This window comes from Mustela nigripes, chromosome 14 (assembly GCF_022355385.1).
Source record: "Mustela nigripes isolate SB6536 chromosome 14, MUSNIG.SB6536, whole genome shotgun sequence".
In the NCBI taxonomy this organism is placed as follows: Eukaryota; Metazoa; Chordata; class Mammalia; order Carnivora; family Mustelidae; genus Mustela; species Mustela nigripes.
In genome coordinates, this window is record NC_081570.1 from 71,247,930 (window position 1) to 71,267,833 (window position 19,904).

The window sequence follows — 19,904 nt, forward strand, 5'->3', positions numbered from 1 at the left end:
GAGCCCTACTCGGGTTTCTCCGGTGCTCAGGGGTGAAGCGCCGTGCAGTGCAAGTGCTAGGCTTCCGACCGCCGAGGGGCCACCCTTCCCGGCCCAGGCTTGTCGCAGGTCGGGGGCGGATAGACGCGAGGATGGAGCCTGGAAGGAGCCTGGCTTCGGGGGAGTGTGCAGTCCTCTCAAGCAGCAGTCTTTCTGGTGTCTGCGTACAGGGGAAGTCAGCAAGTGTAGACTTGGCAAGCCTGAGTCCTGCACGCCCGCCAGGCCTTCAGGCTTTACAGAAATCCTCTAGACCAGGTGCTGGGACAGAAAGCCCTGGAAAGCCTTGGGAGAACTGTGACCGGCTATACTTGAGGTCGTGACAAAGATTCTCTTTACTTGACCAAACATTAGCCAAGCCGCCAAACCTCCTAGACTCATCTCTGCATTTCCTTGTAAAATTCAGTTTTATCAAGAACCCTGCTAAGTCAATTTGACCAAAACACTCGCCCCACATACACCCCTCAATATCTGATCACCCTCAATATGTCATTAGGTTCCTCATCTTCCATGACACCCCCCGCCCCCCCCCCACCCCCCGTCCCCGCGGCGAAGTTTGATCACCCTGGGCTGTTTTTAGCAAGAATCCTGTTAGGTGGGTTTAGCCAAAACAACCTTGTCATTTTCCTCTTAGTAATTTTCCATTCACTGACCCCTGCCCTGCTCCTGGGCTATCAATTTCCACTTACCCATGCTGTATTGAGGAGTTGAGCCTCATCTCTCTCCCCCACTGTAAACTCCCATTGCAGGGGTTCCTATAACTATCTTGAAGGTCCTAAATAAGTTCTGCCTTACAATCTTAATCGAGTGTCATCCACTCTTCTTTTCCTTAAGAGATCTTCAATTATAACCCTTTTTTTCATAAATTCTGTTTAAAAATTAAACCTAAGATTACTTCTTATCAGGAATAGATCAGGAACTTTGATTAATTTTAATTACAACCACTTCAGGTTTGTTTTAATTGCATTATTATTATTATTATTAGGCAGCCACATATAAGTTTGTAAATGTCACCGAATATCCTTAACAGGTAATTCCCTTAAATTATATCAAAACTGTCAGATCTTTTTTTAAGCAGGCAGCGAAGCAGGCAGAGAGAGAGGAGGAAGCAGGCTCCCTGCGGAGCAGAGTGCCAGATGTAGGGCTCTATCTCTATCCCAGGGTCCTGGGATCAAGACCCAAGCTGAAGGCAGAAGCTTTAACCCACTGAGCCATCCAGGTGCCCCGCTGTCTGATGTTTTATAAGACCTTTTTAAATTCCTAAACCAGTTTACTTGGATAATTTATAAGTAGAAATAGATTTTCTTGTAATGGGGTACAGGAATTTTATGTTGTTCATAAACCTGAATTCCAGGTGCTTTGAACATGCTAAATATTAAAAGGCATGCAATTGGCACACTTGATTTTTAAGTGTAATTTGGAAAATATAATTTAATCTCTAATGCTTGTATGCCTTCACATGATTTCACACTATTTCCTTACCATAACAGTGAGGATTCTCTCGACAGTGGGAGTTTGAAGTGCTTGATTGTTCAGGAACAATCTGAACTTTGGAGAGGTTCACAGGCATAAATGATGGCCCACAGTCAACCCTTGCTGGAGCCGAGTTAAGCAAATTGAAGAAAAAATTGAATCTGACAAATGGGGCTCACATTCTCTTTAATTCCACTTACTGACTGTGCAGAATTACTGAGCCTCTCCCCTCCATATTTCCTTCTGTGTTTAATCTAATGAAAGGAATGACAAATTTTAATTAATAATATACGTGTAAAACACCCACTACTGTGCCTGGCATATTTTATGTGCTTGTAAATATTGATCTTTTTTATTTTTGGAAGATCTAAATTAATGAGAAGATCAACCATGTTCATAGATTGCAAAGCTCAATACTAGTAATATATCAATTCTCATCAAAATCATTTATATTTTCAACCCAAGCTCAATCAAAATTCCAGAAAACTCTTTTGCAAAAATTAACAAAATGTTTCTAAAATTAGTATGTATGGGCACCTGGGTGGCTCAGTCAGTTAAGGGGCTGCCTTGGTCTCAGCTCATGTTCCCAGGGTCTAGGGGGATTGAGATCCAGCCCCACATCAAGCTCCCGGCTCAGCGGGGAGCCTGCTTCTTCCTTTGCATCTGCTCCCCCACACACATTCATGCTCTCATTCTCTCTCTCTCTCTCCAAAAAAAAGAAAAGAAAAGAAAAGAAAAGAATAAATAAAATTAATATGTAAATGCAAAGAGCCAAGAATAAACAAAGCAATTTTTTTTTAAAGATTTTATTTATTTATTTGGCAGAGAGCTAGAAAGCACAAGTGGGGGAGGGATGGCAGATGGAGAGGGAGAGGCAGGTTTCCCACTGAGGAAGGAGCCCAATATGATGCAGGGGACTGGATCCCAGGACCCTGAGATCATGACCAGAGCCTAAGGCAGGCACTTAACCAATTAAACCACCCCAGTACCCCAAAATAATTTTTAAAAATAAAGACAAAATTGGAGAACTTATCTTACCTGATTTCAATACTTAACTATAAAACATATCTAAGGAAGACAGTTTGGTATTCATGAAAAGAGACATAAAAATATGAATAAACAATGGAACAGACTAGAGAATCCAGAAATATATCCACACATATACATGGTCAATTCATTTATTTTCTTTCTTCTCTTTTGCTTTTTTAATATGAAATGAATTTTTCCCTTATTTGGTATTTGGTTACGTCTCCCTTTTTTATTATTGAGATGCAGTTGACACACAACGTTATGTTAGTTTCAGGTGTACAACATAATGATTCCACAATTCTATACCTTACTTAGTACTCACCATGATAAGTGTAGTCACCATCTGTCAGCATACAATTTTATTACAAAATTATTGACTATTTTCCCAATGCTGTACTTTTAATTTTTTATCTCTGTGTACAGTCAATTGATTTTTGACAAAGATGTCAAACAAATGTAGAGGGCAAACTTAAACCTTAACATTCAACATAATAATATCGGTTCAAAAGAATATACTGACATCAAGTCAAAAGGAAGACAGGAAATGCTGACAGGCAGAGTCAAAGATTAAGGTCAACATTTCTGGAAAGCATGACAGGAGGACATTAGAAAGCACCAGTTAGGAGCTAATCAATCTTGCTTGTTATTGTTATCATATTATGAGGATGTGCTCATGGCCTTGCTGGTGAGTACTTCTTGCAAATAAAATTAACATGACTACGCTTATATACATAGTGAATACACATGGCATGGTATTTCAAGAAATAACAAGTTTTGCAAGAAAAATAACTCCCTAACTTGGCAGTGTCAACATACTTCTATTTAAGACTGCTGATCTTTCTAGGAGATCCAATTGTTACATTATTTGACTATTATCTAATCATGTTTGCTGCAATTTCCAGTGTTTGACTATTTACTAAAAGATATAATTATTTATAGAACAAACAAAATATTTTCATTGCTAATAAAGTAAATGAACTTGTATATGCCCTGATGCCTGATCTGGTAATGTTTTGGAAGTGCTTCTAACAGCTAAACCAGTATCAAACACAGAAAGAGAGGAATTTTTCCTTATCTGGAATATTTGTCACAAAACAAAGATCAAATCCATTGGATAAGACATTAGTGTCTTATGTGTTTTAAATTATCACTTGAAGAGTAACTTTTTAAGTATTAAATTTTTTATTTTAAAAATTATTTTTATTTAGAATTTGTTTTGCCTTAATGCTTCCTTCTTTTAATGACTTCTTTTATGAAATGTCTGTAATAGATAGTGATCATTGTTGCATGTAATGAAATATATACTCTTGTCCAACATATTGGTTCATAATAATAATAAGCCATTCTTTTATTATTATCTTTTTTTAAACAGAAAGAAAGCTCTGGAACTTTTAGTATAACCCTATGCAGGAAAATGATTCATTGTTCATTATAATGGTTACTCATTATATTTAAAAAAGCATAAAAATAAAGTGTTATAAAAATACAAAATAACACAATTTTAGGAATTTCTTTTTTGTTTTTGATCCTGAATCCCAAGGTTAATATTTGTTGGGAATTGGGAAATATTACCACAATAACCAATGAATCTCTACAGCATTCTTTGCATCTGATGGGTAAAAGAGAGCTCTTTCACACCTTTTTCTTTTCACTGTATTAAAAATCCTGTTTCGGTGTAACAGAGGAAAGTCTCAGGTAGCCTGAGTATTAAGTCACACATATGTCAACCCCAAATATTTTTCACCTTTCTCTTTATATCTGTATCACTCATCTTCTTTCCCCCTTAATTCCTTCTTTGTTTTTAAAATTAAAATGTTTACTGATCGGGCACCTGGGAGGCATAGTCAGTTGAGCATCTGACTCTTGCATTCAGTTCAGGTCCCTGATCTCAGGGTTGTGAGATCAAGCCCCATGTTGAGCTCTGTGCTCAGCACTAAGTCCGCTAGGGATTCTCTCTCCTTGTCCCTCTGCCCCTCTCCTTCTGCCCCTCACAGCCCCCAAATTCAACACATTTACATGCCATTTGATTTACTTCCAGTCTTTTTGTTTTATAAGAAACAAAACATTATAAAGTTAACCTCTATCCCCAAAAGTAACCTTCCATCATGAATTGGTGGAAATCATCTCAACAGTTCATTTGTGATATGAAATAATTTGTGCATCATGTTTTTGTTCACAATGATGACAATGCTCTGTATATAATCTTCAACGTTTACCTCACCGTTTTGGTTCTGAGCTGTATCCATGCAAGTTTGTTTATTTTGGCAGCTTTATGATAATTTGTGGACTAAAGCAAAACACCTTTCATTATCCTACTGAGGGACATTTAGGTTATTTCTATCTTTTGCCAAAGAAATTCTGCAGTAAACATCTATGAAGCATTCCCTCACACACATATGTAAGAGTTCCTCTAAGGTGAATATCCAGGAGTAGAATTGCTAGAGTATAGGTTATGTACATTTTCAGTTTTAATAGGTCTTCCAAATTACTCCCCAAAGCAGTTGTTCCAAATCATTTATTGAATATTATATGGTGTATTATCTATATGCCAGGCAGAGATTCAGACATTGGGGGTGCAGCAGTAAAAAAAAAAAAGACAAAAATTTCTGTCCTTGCAGAGTTTATATTTCAGTGGACAAAAATAGTCAATGACCATAATAAATTAATTATAGACTGTGTTAGGAGGCAATTAATGTTGTGGGGTGGGGGGAATAACTCAGAGAGGAGTACCTGGGTGGCTTAGTCTGTTAAGTCCCTGACTCTTGGTTTCAGCTCAGGTCTTGATCTCAGGGTCATGAGATATCCCTCCTACCCCCCATTGTGAGCTCCGTACTCAGTGCAGTAAGTCTGCTTGAGATTCTATCCCACCCCCTCTATTCTTCCCCTCACTTGTACACACACATACTCTCTCTCTCAAATAAATAAATAAAATCTTTTTTAAAAAATCAGAGAAAGGAGAAGGAGGAATGTTGAGTAGATGCTATTATCAACTGGGTGGAGATAGACCTCACTGAGAAGTTAACATTTTAGCAAAAACTTGAAAGCTATCTGCTTTCAGTATTCCAGCAGAGGGAACAGCCAGTGTAAAGCAGGCATGTGCCTGGTCTGTTTGAGCAACCCCAAGGAGACCAGTATGTACGCAGCAGTGGGAGCCACAGGGACAACTGGGAGGAAATGAGGCTCGCAACAGGGGCCAGGTTATGCTGGAGCACAACCGGAGGCCATTGTGTGGACTTGGGCTTTCATGTAGCGTGAAATGGGAGCCAATGGATGGTTTTAATGAGAGGACGGGCATGATTTGTCTTATGTTTTAAAAGTGTATCCCTCTGGATGCAGTGAAAAAATATGTCCCAAAAGGGTGAAAGATGAAAGCAAAGGAGTCAAGGATGACTCACAGATGTTGGCCTGAGCAGCCATAAAGATGGAATTGCCATCAGTGGAGGAGAAGCTGACTGCAGGACCAACACCTCGGTGGGGGAGAATCAGGAGTTGGTTTTGAAAGTGTTTGAGAGGTCTACTCAGTGCTTTTCAGACTGCTGGAGACTACTTAATTTGGTTTTGTTTCTATTTCTCTCAAAGACCAATAATTCCATAGTACATGTACAAATAATTTGCTAGAAAATGAAATAAAGACATTTAAAATATAAACTTCAGTTTTGTTTGTATGCAACATAAGTAGTTACTCTGTCAAATTACTCTAAAGTTTTCAAGTACTTTTTATTTCTGTACTTTTTTTGCAGATGGGTGGAAATTTTTCGTGGACTAGTGGACTAATAACAAATATTTCCTGACTGGCTGTGATCTGAGAGGCCGTACTTTAGATGACCCTATATTAGACATTCAAGTAGAACTGTCTAGTAGATCATTGAATATTTAAATCTACTTTTAATCATCACCAAAGGGCAGAGGTAGGTAATGTCTATAAATTGAACTGAATTTAAGATTAATTCTGATTCAACAACTATTCTTTGAGGATATACCACATTTGAGTCACTATGTGGCCTTTTTTGTGGCAGTGCCAAAGGGAAGGGACAGATTAAGATCTGTGGGCAGTCTGGATAGGCATCCCTTCATACTAACAATATTCTTTAAAACTTTATTCACCATATATCTAATGGAATAAGGCAAAAACTGATTTCTGTTACCAAACATGTATATTTTTTCTTCACATTTGAAATAACTTACTAAACACAATTTTCCAAACCAAATAACTTCTAGAGAGCATCTTTAACTGTTCAAAATTTAAACATTCAAGCTGGGTGAACCCAGAGATGGGAGCCTTACCTTTTGGTTAAACCTTGTGATTTGCACCCAGTGACAAAAATATTCAACACAGATTTTCTTTCAAACCGAAAGCTGTCTTCTTGGTGGAGAGAAGAATCACTTTTCTCTCTCTCTGGGTATGGAAGAAGTCCCTGTGGAAAGTTAGACTGACAATCTATTTCTAATTCACTACTGTGAAGTGTTATCTCTTTTGGGAAATGCCCCCGTATAGCAGCTATGTGGTTGCTCTCAACCTGTATCTGGTTTGGTTCTGAGGAAAGATTTGTCATCCCAGAGTTTCCAGAAGGACAAGAGAGCTATAGAGAGTTTAATAGTTTGTCTGACGTCACTTATCCAGAAAGTGTCAAATTAAGCCTCCAACATAATTTTCTAACTTTAAAGATGGTATTATTTGAATGATTCCACTTTAAAAAATATTTATATTGCCCTAACAGTAATAGTCATTACACATCTAGAACTGATATTTCATATTTCATATTTCATATCTAGAAATATTTCATATTTCTAGATGCCCATTGATACTGTAGGACTATTACCACCAAAGACTCTTCCACCACCAACTCTTTCTGGGTGTAGAGAATTGAGTCTCATCTATACCCACAAATAAGACCAGTCTATTACCACATGGCCTCATATTTTTCTCCTCAGTTCCTGCCTTGGTTCTTCCAAGGACATCTGCTGCCCACAGCCTACCAGTCATTCTGATTGGGACAGGAGGAGGGGGGTAATCCTCTCTAGTCTCCGTTAGACTCAAGCTATTCTGTGTAGAAGTCATCAGAAACGCCTATCTCCTCACTTTAGTGTGACACATATTCCAATTTCTTTTTGAAGTTTTACCTCATTTTTTTTCTAAAATTGCCACAACTGGTCCTCTCCTCCAAAAGCAAAAACTTTGTACTGTTTTGTGTTGTGTTTCTTCATTTTGGAAGCTGAGTAGTCTACTAGGATGCTCCTCAGTTCCTCAGGCAACAGGTTGTGATAGTTTTCTCAAGCACGTTTCAAACATGTTGAATCCCAGTAGATTAGGATTCAAACCCGGACCCTTCCTTGCCTGCGACCCTCTCTCCCTCCCAGGCATACTGACGCAGGCAAAAAAAAAAAAAAACAACAACAAAACAAAACCATAATGACTCCTATCCAGAGTCCTCAACCCCTAGTTTCTGAACTAACTTAACTCTTAAAAATTTTTTTTTCTTAAAAGGGGCAGGGGAGTAATTCACCAAAATAATAATTAGTAAAGAGCCACCTCATATCTAATTTGTCAGATTACCCTTCTATAAATCCAATCTGAAACTTATCAAGATGTCCTTAAATAATCAGAGAAGTATTTTTAACTACAAATTCTTGACTCATTACATTTTCACTCAACTAGTAAAACTGAAACTAATTTTTAAATATCTTCAAATGTTAAGCAAATTTAATCCAGCATCCCCTGGAAAGCACATAATTGTTCCCCAGACACCATAGGGATGTTTCAGGTCCTAAGCACTCCAGTGAAAGAACAGATGTTCCGTCAATCATTTGTAACTTAAATTTGCAACATGAAGAGATTACTAAGCATTTTCCATTTAATTTCTAACTTTCTCAGTGTCATGGCTTATGACTCATTCCCCCAATGGTCATTCCTTTACGGTGTCCCTAAAGAAAAATGTGACAGAAAGTCTTGATGTCTCATCCAAATCACAAGGTTATAGTCTTTATTTGCTTAAATCTGACTGCCCCGGATTATGATTTTTAAAAAAGGAAATTATTTGGAAGAATGCAAAGACACTTCTGTTAGGTAGCTTTTTCTAGATGGGTTCTCAGGAACAGTCAATCAATTAAATAATTCCACATATATTTTACTAAATGCCCATGTCAGAAACTGTGCTAAACAATGGAGATCAGAAGGAAAGGGACACCAACTCCAGTGGGGGAGTCCTGAAGTCCAACAGGGGAGCCATCCATATAAACAAGTCATTGCAACACAGTGTCCTACTTGCTATAGTGGAAAAACAGAGAAAAGAGTGACTCATTCTTTTGGGTACCTGAATGGCTTTGCAGAGAAGGTGAACAAAGATGAAGATAGAGGTAGAGATAGAAGTAGAGGTGTGGGATGAACAGATGCAGCTATTAAAGGGCATGGCAGATCGAGGGAGCAGTAGAGAGCTCTATGTAACCAGAGCTCTGCCTCTCATCCTGGGACAAGTCCTGGGCCTATGCAGCACTATGCAAGGGGCTGTGGAAAACCACGGGACAAGCATGTCCCAGCTGTCTGGGGCTTCTTTGCATTTATTCAACTTTATGTCAATTTTAGTAAATAGTGATTTTAGACATTTTCCCCAGTTCTATTAGAATATGATTGACATAGAACATTGAATAGGGATTTTAGAGAGTTCAGAAATGAAAATAAAAATGAATACATCTGGGAAGAAGAATGCAAAAACTTCCATGAGTTCTTCATATGAAACAAATATGCCTGAGTTTCAGAAGTCTGTTTCAAGCTGTAACTCTCTTACCATCAGCCTATTATCACCAATCCCTGTGTTTTTATGCCCCTTGGCTCTTAGGGGTTTCACTTGAGGAATCTTAAAGGCATCTTTCAGAACCCTGTATGTACTGGGTTTCATATGCCAAATTGAAAACATTTAAGCAAGCTTAATTAAGAGATTGCATCTCTGTTGTAGAACGCTATGGCAACTTGGCAAATAAAGAAGAGGGAAATAAAAATAATCAAGAGACTATTACCACCATGTAGGTGAGAAATGAGGCCTTCCTGAGATAAGGCAGAGGCAGTGAGGATGGCTAAGAAGAGATGAACTATTTGAGAGATAATTTAGGAAAGGAAAATGACAGGAATTAGTGACCTGTTTACTGTGAGCAGTAGGAGTCAGGGATGACTCTCAGATTTCTAGTTTTGCAGACCAATGGACAATGAATATTTTTACCTAAGGTAGAAAATAAAAGAGGAATAAAGTTTCCAAAAATATCTGAATGATATCTGAAAGACAATGAACTGACTTTTGCCTCTGCTGAGTTGTGATGCTTGTGGTACAGGAATTATTCATTCAATATCTTCATGTGGCAACTATTAAACATGATGAACTAAGTGAGACATGCATTTGGAAGTATCCAGTAGTTGATGGAAATTCAAGTCTGAATGAGATCTGAGAGATGTATGAGGCTGAAAATAAAGAAATGGAAGTCACTGATGAGCTTTGCACAATGGCTAAAGCTAAGGGGACTGACTATGCCACAAGCAAGGTGCAAAATAAGAAAAGAAGACTCAGCACTGAGCCCAGGGAAAACTAACCTCTTGGTGTCAGGGAATAGAAGAGCCTGGGAAAAGGTTGTCACAATGTCAGACTGGTAAGTACTCCTACCAGTACTTTTTTCCTTTAAAAAAAAAAAAATGATTTCTTCAGTAAAATTTGCATTTTGCAAACACAAATTCTTCAGAAATTTTAAAGAATAAAGGTGATCTTTCAAGTCAAGTCATGCTATTTAGGATCATATATTAAATATATTGTGAATCTATAAGCCTCTTCTCAATTAAATATTTTCATTTAAAATGGGTTGTAAAAAATTAATTTGGACTAATTGCAGCAATTGCATACTTTATTAAATTCTGCCAGCTTACAAATTAGGCAGTTTTAATTATTTTTTAGAGGAAGCGATAAACAACGTTCAGGGAGAGGACCTTCACTGTGTGAATCCCATAGGACCCATAACCACCGACAGAATGAACAACAGAGTTACTAAGGGATTTAATCCTCCTGCCCTGAGACTTCTGGTATGAGTGACGCTATACAAAAATCACTTTGGCAAGAGGAAAATGTAACACATCAGAATTCCGGGACACTCACGACATCTAATCCAGCCAGATTTTATCTCCTTCACACTGTAATCTAGGACAGGTTTTTGGCATTGTCCCCAGACCCCATTGCCAATGGGTAAGCAGAGCTGTCCCAAGGGGTTTTAAACCAGCGATCCTCTTATCATCCTTCACTCCCTACTGCTAGAGATCACACTCTAGAAGGATTCATCTTTGGGTACTGTTGCCCTGTCGCATCTTTGGGTGCGAAGCGTGGCTGTGGGTCCTGGGGTCAAGCCAAGCCACCGCTCTCTTATACACGAACCTAGATTGCACAACTCCTTCCTTGCCAGTGGAAAACTCGGGACCTCACCGCGGCTCAAGTTGCATGACGTCAGCATGATAGCAGCCAATCATAAGTGTGCTCTTGAAGAGACGGCTGGAGAGTGGGCACTGTACTGGTGGTGGTGTTCTGTCAATCTCAGCAGAGGAGCCGCCTCTTTCCTCTTGGCAACGGATGTGTCATAGCAACAGCTTGCCAGGGCAGCTGCAGTTGGAGCTCTTGGGACCTGTTTTTCTGCGAAGAGAGTCAAACTTTCATCCCCAGCTCCCAGAGGAGCTTTCTCCAGGGTACTGCAAAGAGACTTCTTTTCCCCTCCGTTAGCAGCCCCAGGTAAGGGAAGGTCTGAATGGGAAAGTATTTTACTCCTTTTAACAGCATTTAGAACACTCGCGGGGCCAGCGATGTGCTTGATGCAGTGAAGACTGCAAAAAGCTACAAAACTTTCTCTGATTTCAAAGAACGTCCGGCCTTACCAGGGGACACAAATAGCAGGGAGAGAGCCGTTAACGACCGTCTAGGAATTGTGAGGGCGGGCGCTGTGGCTCCTTCACAGGTCGTCCAGTGCATTGTCCAGCGCATCGCCACGCAATGGTAGGAGCTCAGTAAATGACGGATGGAGGGAGGAGCGGATGGAGGCATGAGAAGGAAAACAGCATGATTCTGGCACAGAGGATCAAAGAAGAGATCAGCGTGGGCTGAGGTCGCTAGGTGACTTCGGGACTGTTAGAAAAGGGCTGGAATAGATGAAGAATGAAGATGAATGGGAGAACATTACATCTTTGGAAGTTAAGGGCCTCGTCGGATTCCTGTTGACCACCGGTGCCTAATTGCTGCTCAGTAATTTCTCCCTCCTTCTCCACGGTGTACGCTGCATGCTGAATGAAGTCACAGCAATTGTTCGGGAAGTTCTTGAGTTCGAGGCCTTCTGCTTTTGCAGAGGCCTGGCATAATTACATAGAACGTGATTAGAAAGTGTCAGGGAGGACTAAGGTTGTTTCCGCCAGAGTGAGAAAGCTGGGGAGGCTTCAGAGAGGAGGTCACATTGGAGTTGAGCCTTGAGGAATGAGTAGGATTTAAGCAAGCAGAGAAATGTGCGCGAGGCAGGGAGCAGAAGTGATGGAGAGGAACAGGGCTCCCCAGAGAGGGAGATGGGAAGGTATGGGGACTGTTTGCAGAATGATAGTAATCCTGTGAGGCTGGACTAGAACTGGAAGGGAGAATGTGATGAGGCAGACGGTGAAGGGTGTTCAAGGTGAAGCTTACACGTTTGCACTCTATCCTCTTTACCAATGTCTCATCTGTCTACCTCTAGTGCAAAAGTGCCTCCTAGTGATTTTTTAAATGCAGCTTACCAGGCTCACCCCAACATGCAGAATCACAATAGGTCTAGAAACTTTGCTTTTCAGATGAGCTCCATTTGTACAGTTCTGGATGAGAATGCTACTGTGGGCAATTGGGACCCACATTATATCCCACAGGATACACAGAAGTGACTTGTTAAGATCTGTGTTTTAGAAAGAGAACTCTGAAGGCCTGCCCGGTGGGTGACTGTTCTGCTTGGAACAGAGACAGGGAAGCAAGTTGAATGTTCGTAATCTACACAGGGGGACCGAGGAGGAGGATCTGTGGTTAAAAACAAAATTACCTGTGTCTTTTCCCTAATCCCTAATTGAAATATATGCATTTATAACAAACCATAGCAGTGTTAGCAGGATGTGTGACTATCACCAAAAAAAGTTATGGTTCTTTTCATATACCTTATGGATATTATAGATGTATTATTTATGCTCATCACTTCTTCAAAATCAAGGTAGTAATCAGAACCACTGCTAGGCCATGTTATTTAATGTGTTAATAAATAAGCACATGAATTGTTATAATTTTAAAAAGAGCTTGATAACTGTCTCCCTTGTAAGCTCATGTTTTTATTTGACGCATGGGTTCACCAAGCTGCCAAAGGGGTTCATGGCACAAAGTAATTAGGAGCTACTGGTATGGGAGGACATGGTGAAGGCCTGAACCAGAGGAGGCTATGGAGAAGAGGGCATGGAATTCAGGAGAAATTTCAAAGGCAGAAGTGAGGGAGAGCATCAACTTAACTAAGTAAATATCCAATCTTGGGAAGAGGTGAAAGTCATTTGGAAGGAGAGAAACCAGAGTAGTAGACCAATGGGAAACACGGTACGAACAGTTCATCTCTGGAGGGTGGGTATTGTGAACTTGTCAGAAAATGTCTGAATAGCTTAGCAGAATCTTAAAGCTTAGTCAGAGTCTTGGTGGAGATGAACCATGAAGCAGCAGTTCTTGGAGACATATCTACCAGGCTCCCAAGACGTGAGTCCTGGATCTTATCCCAAATCTCTTTAAAAAAGGGGCGGGGGGGGGGGGGGACACAAGCATCATCAGCTTACAAATACTTTGGGAAGAGAAAAAGAAGATCCTGACCACCCAGACAAGTCAGCTAATTGAAGTACACTGGAGAAGTAATACTTTCTAAGGAAGACCTTCGGTGAAGAGAAGGTGCCAGTTCCACAGGCCTTCTCAGAATTAAAAGTCTCGTGGCTGGGCCTAAGCCACACGTCCATCCAGGTAACAAATGAGAATGTGTAAACGGGTGGTGTGTTTTACAGCAAAAATAGTGTGAAGAGAGGAAGCTTAATAACTGTTTATGTCACTGCGTTACGTCAGTCATCATTTGTCACTCATCCCTTCACCTGCAGTAGTTGCCTTCCTGAATAACAGCAGCATCATAAAAAGAGACAGTCACAAACAAGTCTTGGAAGTTAGTTTGGAACCAGGTCAGAGAAGGCTCTGAATGCAGTGCTCTCAAAATCAGTGGCCTGCAGTCACAGGTTTTGAACCATTACATGGAGAGCCTACTCAGTCCTTACTTCTCTTGGCACTCCCTAATGCCGTTGCTCCTAACATAGAAGGTAAAAAAAAATGTGTCCTTTGTTACACTGGTAGTAAAAGGATATTCTGGGATGGGTGGATTAATTTACAAAGAATATAAGTGGCTTTAATGTTAAAAATATGTAAATGAAAGGCTGAAATATCTATTAGTATTATAGTTCACACATTCTGTTTTGAAATTCAATCAGCTATAGTGGCTTTGAAAACCATATGTAATACAAGCTACTGGAGTAGTCTAACTTTCTTCTAAGGAGAGATGAAGCGTGTTTCTGCTCTTAATAATAAGAGTTGAGAACAGGAAAAATGTGGTGAGCATTTCAGGGACGTCTCAATAAAGTGATATCTGGGGGCACCTGGAGAGCTCAGTCAGTTAAGCATCTGATCCCTTTTTTTTTTTTTTTTAAAGATCTTATTTATTTATTTGACAGGCAGAGATCACAAGTAGGCAGAGAACCAGGCAGAGAGAGAAGGGGAAGCAGGCCCCCCGCTGAGGGGCTCCACCCCAGGACCCTGAGATCATTACCGGAGCCGAAGGCAGAGGCTTAACCCACTGAGTCAACCTGGTGCCCCTAAGCGTCTGACTCTTGATTTCTGCTTAGGTCATGATCTCAGGGTGGTGGGACCGAGCCCCAAGTCGGGCTCCACAATGGGCATGGAGCCTGCTTGGCATTCTTTCCCCTCTGCTCCTCTCCCCCTACCCCATGTGCTCTCTCTCTCTCTTCAATAAAAAAAATCTTTATAAATAAATAAATAAACAAACAAACAAATAAATAAAGCGATGTCTATACTGGAAAATTCTTATGACCTTTTAGTAGGGAAAAGATTTGGAAAATATAGTATAGCACATTCACTGCATGAGATATGGAATTGATTTTATATAAAAAGTCTTAGTAAGACCTGCCATAATTTTAAAGCAACATCTTTTATTTGGGACTTGCTTTTTTTTTTTTTTTTTTTAAAGATTTTATTTATTCATTTGACAGACAGAGATCAGGAGCAGGCAGAGAGGCAGGCAGAGAGAGAGGAGGAAGCAGGCTCCCTGCTGAGCAGAGAACCCGATGCGGGGCTTGATCCCAGGACCCTGAGATCATGACCTGAGCCAAAGGCAGAGGCTTAACCCACTGAGCCACCCAGGCGCCCGGGACTTGGTTTTTAAAAGAAAATCTGCATAAAAAATAAACAGTGAATAAAAAGTGGATTTACTGAAATTGTATAGAATAAATTATTCATTTGATCTTGATATCTTCAATGAAAACTGATTTGTTTTCTAGACACAATATTGGTAGGTTTTCTATTATTTGAAGTTACTAAAATAAACTATGAAATTTTGCCTGTAACACAAATACAATGTAAAGTAGTTACTCCCCTAATCATTTTCTTTTCAGTTTAGACTATAGTTTTTAAATCTATGATGCCTAGCAACTTAAATACTGTGCTTTTAATTAAGAATAATTGGAACCTCTAAAAGCCTATAGAACAGTCTGGTCTTCCTTTTTCCTTGGTCACTAGTCACCATTTTAGACATAGGGGTTAACATTTGTAAAAACAGTAAATGAGGGGGCCTGGGTGGCTCAGTCGTTAGGCATCTGCCTTCAGCTCAGGTCATGATCCTGGTGGGATCAAGCCCCACATCAGGCTTCCTGCTCAGTGGGAAGCCTGCTTCTCCCTCTCCCACTCCTCCTACTTGTGTTCCCTCTCTCACTATGTCTCTCTCTGTCAAATAAATAAATAAAATCTTTTAAAAAATAGTAAATGAGCTCTTCTGGTAAGGAAGCACACATTTAATGTTTATTCTGTTTTCAAATGTACTGCTGGAAAATGGACTTTGTTTTCCCCCTGAATATTGGAAATGGTACCAGAAATATTGGAAATGGTACCCACAAATCATTTTATAAGCCTTCAAAAAGGACTGAGCATACGTGATTACTTTGACTATTTCTAGGGGTTACTGTCTTAGATTGATACCTATATATTCAAACGGAACACCAATGCTGCACCTCTTAATCCTTGGAAACTGTGAATATGTTAACATATATAGCAAACAGGAATTGAGGTTGCAGATGAAATTAAAATTACTAATCAGCTGACCATAAAATAGGGAGCGTAACCTATATTCTTTCTGTGGGCCCAGTGTAATCTCAAGGGTCCTTAAAAAGTGGAAGTGGAAATAAGAAGAGAAGGTCAGAGTATATTCTGTGAGAAAGATCTAACCCACTGCTGTTGGGTTGTTTGAAGATGGAGGAAGAGGCCCCACAAGCCGAGAAGTACTGGTGGCTTCGAGTACGAAAAGGCAAAGAACTATTCTCCCTTAGAACCGTAGAAAGAATGGAACACAGCCTTGATGACTCCTGCTGATAGCTTGATTTTTAGCCCAGTGAGAGCCATGTCAGACTTCTGAACTAAAGAACCATTAGATAATGAATATGAGTTAAGACGCTGAACTTCTGCTACTTTGTTAGAGCAGCAGTAGAAAATGAAAACAGCATGCACACAGGTGATTCCACAGATCTTAAGCAAAAGCCTTTTGTTCAGACTGGAAATGCATAAGCTAAGAAGGGCAGAAGGAAAAAGGACACCAAGGAGCCATTAATTCATTTTTTTAAGCACGTATATTCTGCCAGTCCTAGAGTTTACTGCCTACTCTACAGTCTAACTTCACATGCCTTCAATTGAATTGTTGACGTTCCCTTTCAAGTCTGCTCTTTCCCTGGGACCCGCGTCTCAACAAATAGCAACCCACGCTTTCAAGTCCTCAGGTAAAACCTGCTGAAGTCAGTAAGACTTGAAGCAGCAGCTCCCTCACAGTCATAATACAGAACATAGGAAGAAATAAACACGTGTCATTGTATGTCCCTGAGATGTGTGGGGCACTCATTACCCTCGCAGAGTTGACTACTATACACCGTGGTGTACTAGGGTGTGTCACTTCTCCGATCAGCTTCATCTCCAAGTCTTCCCTTACTCTCTCTGCTCCAGCCATCACAACCTTCCTGCTGTCTTCTCAAATAGGCCAAGCATATCCCTACCCCAGAATTGCCAGAATTCCCTCGCAAATGTAAGCTCTATCAAGGGAAAGGTTTTGTCTGTTTTGTTCACTACCATATTCCTAACAGCTAACACCAACAACTTGGGGCATCAATGTTGCTCAATAAATATTTGTGGGAGGGATTCTGCTGATGGTGGAGGTGAAGGTAGGTGTGTATATGCAGGAAGGGGGAGTCCAGCTGGTATCCAGAGTGTTCTGAGTATTTTAAGTCAAATGTAGGTGGAATAGAATATGAAAAGGGGTACATTAATAAAGAATTTTCTGAAAAAAGGACTTGGTTCAAGATTTGAAATTATACTGAGGCTGAGAAGAGGGCTGGAGGATACTTGACAGGCTGGAAAGTTGGGTCAGAGCCATTTACTGCTAGATACTTGAGAAGTAGAAATTCCCAAGTTGTCAGAATCTTAAAATGCTAATTAAATCATAAAATCACAACTTTTAGGTAAAGCCACTGATTTTAAATAATTTCATTTGTAATGAAACACAGTGACCAGTTGCCACTGAAAGCTAAGGGACGGTCTGGTACAAAGATTAAAAGTGTGGGCATTGGGGCCAGACTGGGTGGGCTTTACAGCTCACACTTTGTGATCGCCCTGGCCTCTGTTGGCACCTTATAAAGTGGGGATGAAGATAAAAGGATTCATAAAATGCTTATCTAAAAGGGTGGCTCAAATTAAATAAAAAAATACATGTGAAGTACTTAAGACTGTGCCTGGCACATAGCAAACACTCAACAAACGTGAGCTACATTATTACATTTTGAAAAAATACATGCAAACAATGTGAAGTAAAAGATGTAAATCACAAACACCCTCCCTCCCCTCCCACGCTTTGGTCTAGATTTAGTAATCAAGGAATGAGGCATAAAATGAAAGATAGGATATTCTGACTGTGGACTACAAAATAATTTTCAATCTATATTGGTTTGTTAAAATGAAGCAACCAGGGGTGCCTGCATGGCACAGCTAGTTGAGCATCTGACTCTTGGCTTCAGCTCAGGTCGTGATCTCTGGGTGGTGAGACTGAGCCCCATGTCGGGCTGAGCACTCAGTGCAGTCTGCCCGAGATTCTCTCTCCCTTTCCCTCTGTCCCTAGCTTCATGCTCTCTTTCTCAAATAAATAAATATTAAAAAAAAAAAAAATGAGGCCACCAGTCTGACTGACATGACTGAGTTGAGGGCGATACAACTTTTTTTTTTTTAAATTTTTTAAAGGTTTTATTTATTTGTCAAAGAGAGAGAGAACAAGTGAGGACAAGCAGGGCGGGGCAGCAGGCAGAGGGAGAAACAGGCTTTCTGCTGAGCAAGGAGCCCGATGCAGGACTCTCAGGACTCGATCCCAAACCCCTGGGATCATGACCTGAGCCGAAGGCAGATGCTTAACCGACTGAGCCATCCAGGCGTCCCAAAGTTTATTTCATTAAATCATCACGACCATCTCGTGAGGTAGGTTTTATTATTATCATTCCCCTTAAGCATGAATAAGCTGAGACCCAGAAGGTATATAATTTGCCAAGGATCACTCAGCTGGTAAAAGGCAGAGTCTATTTTTCAACCTTCCTGCTCAGACTCTGAAATCACGCTCCTAACAATCTAACGAGATGAGACAGCGGTGACCGTGGAGATGTTGAGGACTCGATGTGCTAGCAAATGACCTCAGCCAAAGCTGATGAAGAATTCCACAGAACGCTTTTGGAAGCACTCTCTCACAGCACAAGCAAGGAGATGGTGGCTACACATACACATGCTAGAACACAAGTACTACTTAAATTGTGTTAATTTTAAAAATTCTGTACCTATATGCATGTTATGGGCCTGTGCCTGCCTGTGGACTTCCAGCCTGTTTTGTTGTTGGGGCAGCTGCTGGGGAGCTGGGCCCGGGGCCGCAGACAGCAGCTCCCTGGGATGGGAGCAGCTGCAGGAGGCGGGGGAACCCCTTCCTCTGCCCTGTTTCCACGGCAGGGCCGATGGAAAAGATGAAAGATGGTTGACAGGTGGCTTCTGTGTGCTTCCGCTGAAAGCCTCCACCAGCATGGCAAGATCTTATCAGTAGGACTGTCTGTGAAGACACATGTTGCTTTCACCAAGGCAAAGCTTAGAAAACATATTCTTCTATTTTACTGAATGATAATGCTTATTATTTGAAACTATAACACAGAATTTACTAATGACATTATCTCTTTATGCAGCCTAAGTCAGAACCATGGCTCCAAAATCTAGAAAACAAAAGAGCTCCGGCGGCCAAAGAAAATCAAAACGGACCAAAACCAAACAAATGTTACCTGGTAGGATTGGTTTTTCATTCATGGGATTTTTATGGATCTAGTATTTGTATATATATTTGCTGCCAAAATGACTGAGGTTTAACGTATCAAATAATGACATAGTTTTGCTGTTGTAAAGTCAACCACAAATGGAATTTAAAATATAGAGATTTATTCCTATGCTTGATTCATTTCATTAGAATACCTGTTAAATGTCATATAATGAATGCCATAGCAAATATATCACTAAAAGATAACTCTGTGAAGAAAGATAATTTTTTCAAATTCTATTTAATCATTCATAAAATAGTTTAAATCTTCATTGTGTATTTATGTTTGTGCTTTGAAGCTTGGTAAAAGACTATAATAAACTATTATATTTATTTGATTCAAAAATGCAAATGTGACATTTTTTTATATTCTAGATAGTGAAGAAAGAGAGCCTATAAATATGGAGAGCATGGGTAAGTGGAAATATAATTTAGAATTTATGACCCCAGTTTTAGAATATTTTAATATGCAATAAGCAAACAAAAGTACAAACTGAGGTGATTGATGAGGATGTACATGGGTTAAAATTATATTATGTCACTTAGAATATAAATTGAAAAAGTATTAAAATTTTAAAGTAATTAAAAATTTTAAGGAGAGAATAAAAATAAGTGTGGAAGAAAGAATTTCAAATTGAGAAATAGACTTGAACCGATCAGTCTCTCACAAATCT

At 39.9% G+C, this 19,904-nt stretch overlaps 1 protein-coding gene across 1 annotated transcript in view; it reads left to right on the forward strand.

The window, feature by feature from the left end:
* The first annotated feature begins 10,907 nt into the window (after nucleotides 1-10,907).
* The window catches only part of DNAI3 (dynein axonemal intermediate chain 3), a 69,577-nt gene continuing 60,580 nt past the window's right edge, over nucleotides 10,908-19,904 (forward strand). The window contains exons 1-3 of the mRNA XM_059376978.1: nucleotides 10,908-11,288; nucleotides 19,106-19,201; nucleotides 19,606-19,644. Coding sequence (XP_059232961.1) covers nucleotides 19,120-19,201; nucleotides 19,606-19,644 — 121 coding nt within the window. The 5' untranslated portion in view covers nucleotides 10,908-11,288; nucleotides 19,106-19,119. The remainder of the gene's footprint in view (nucleotides 11,289-19,105; nucleotides 19,202-19,605; nucleotides 19,645-19,904) is intronic.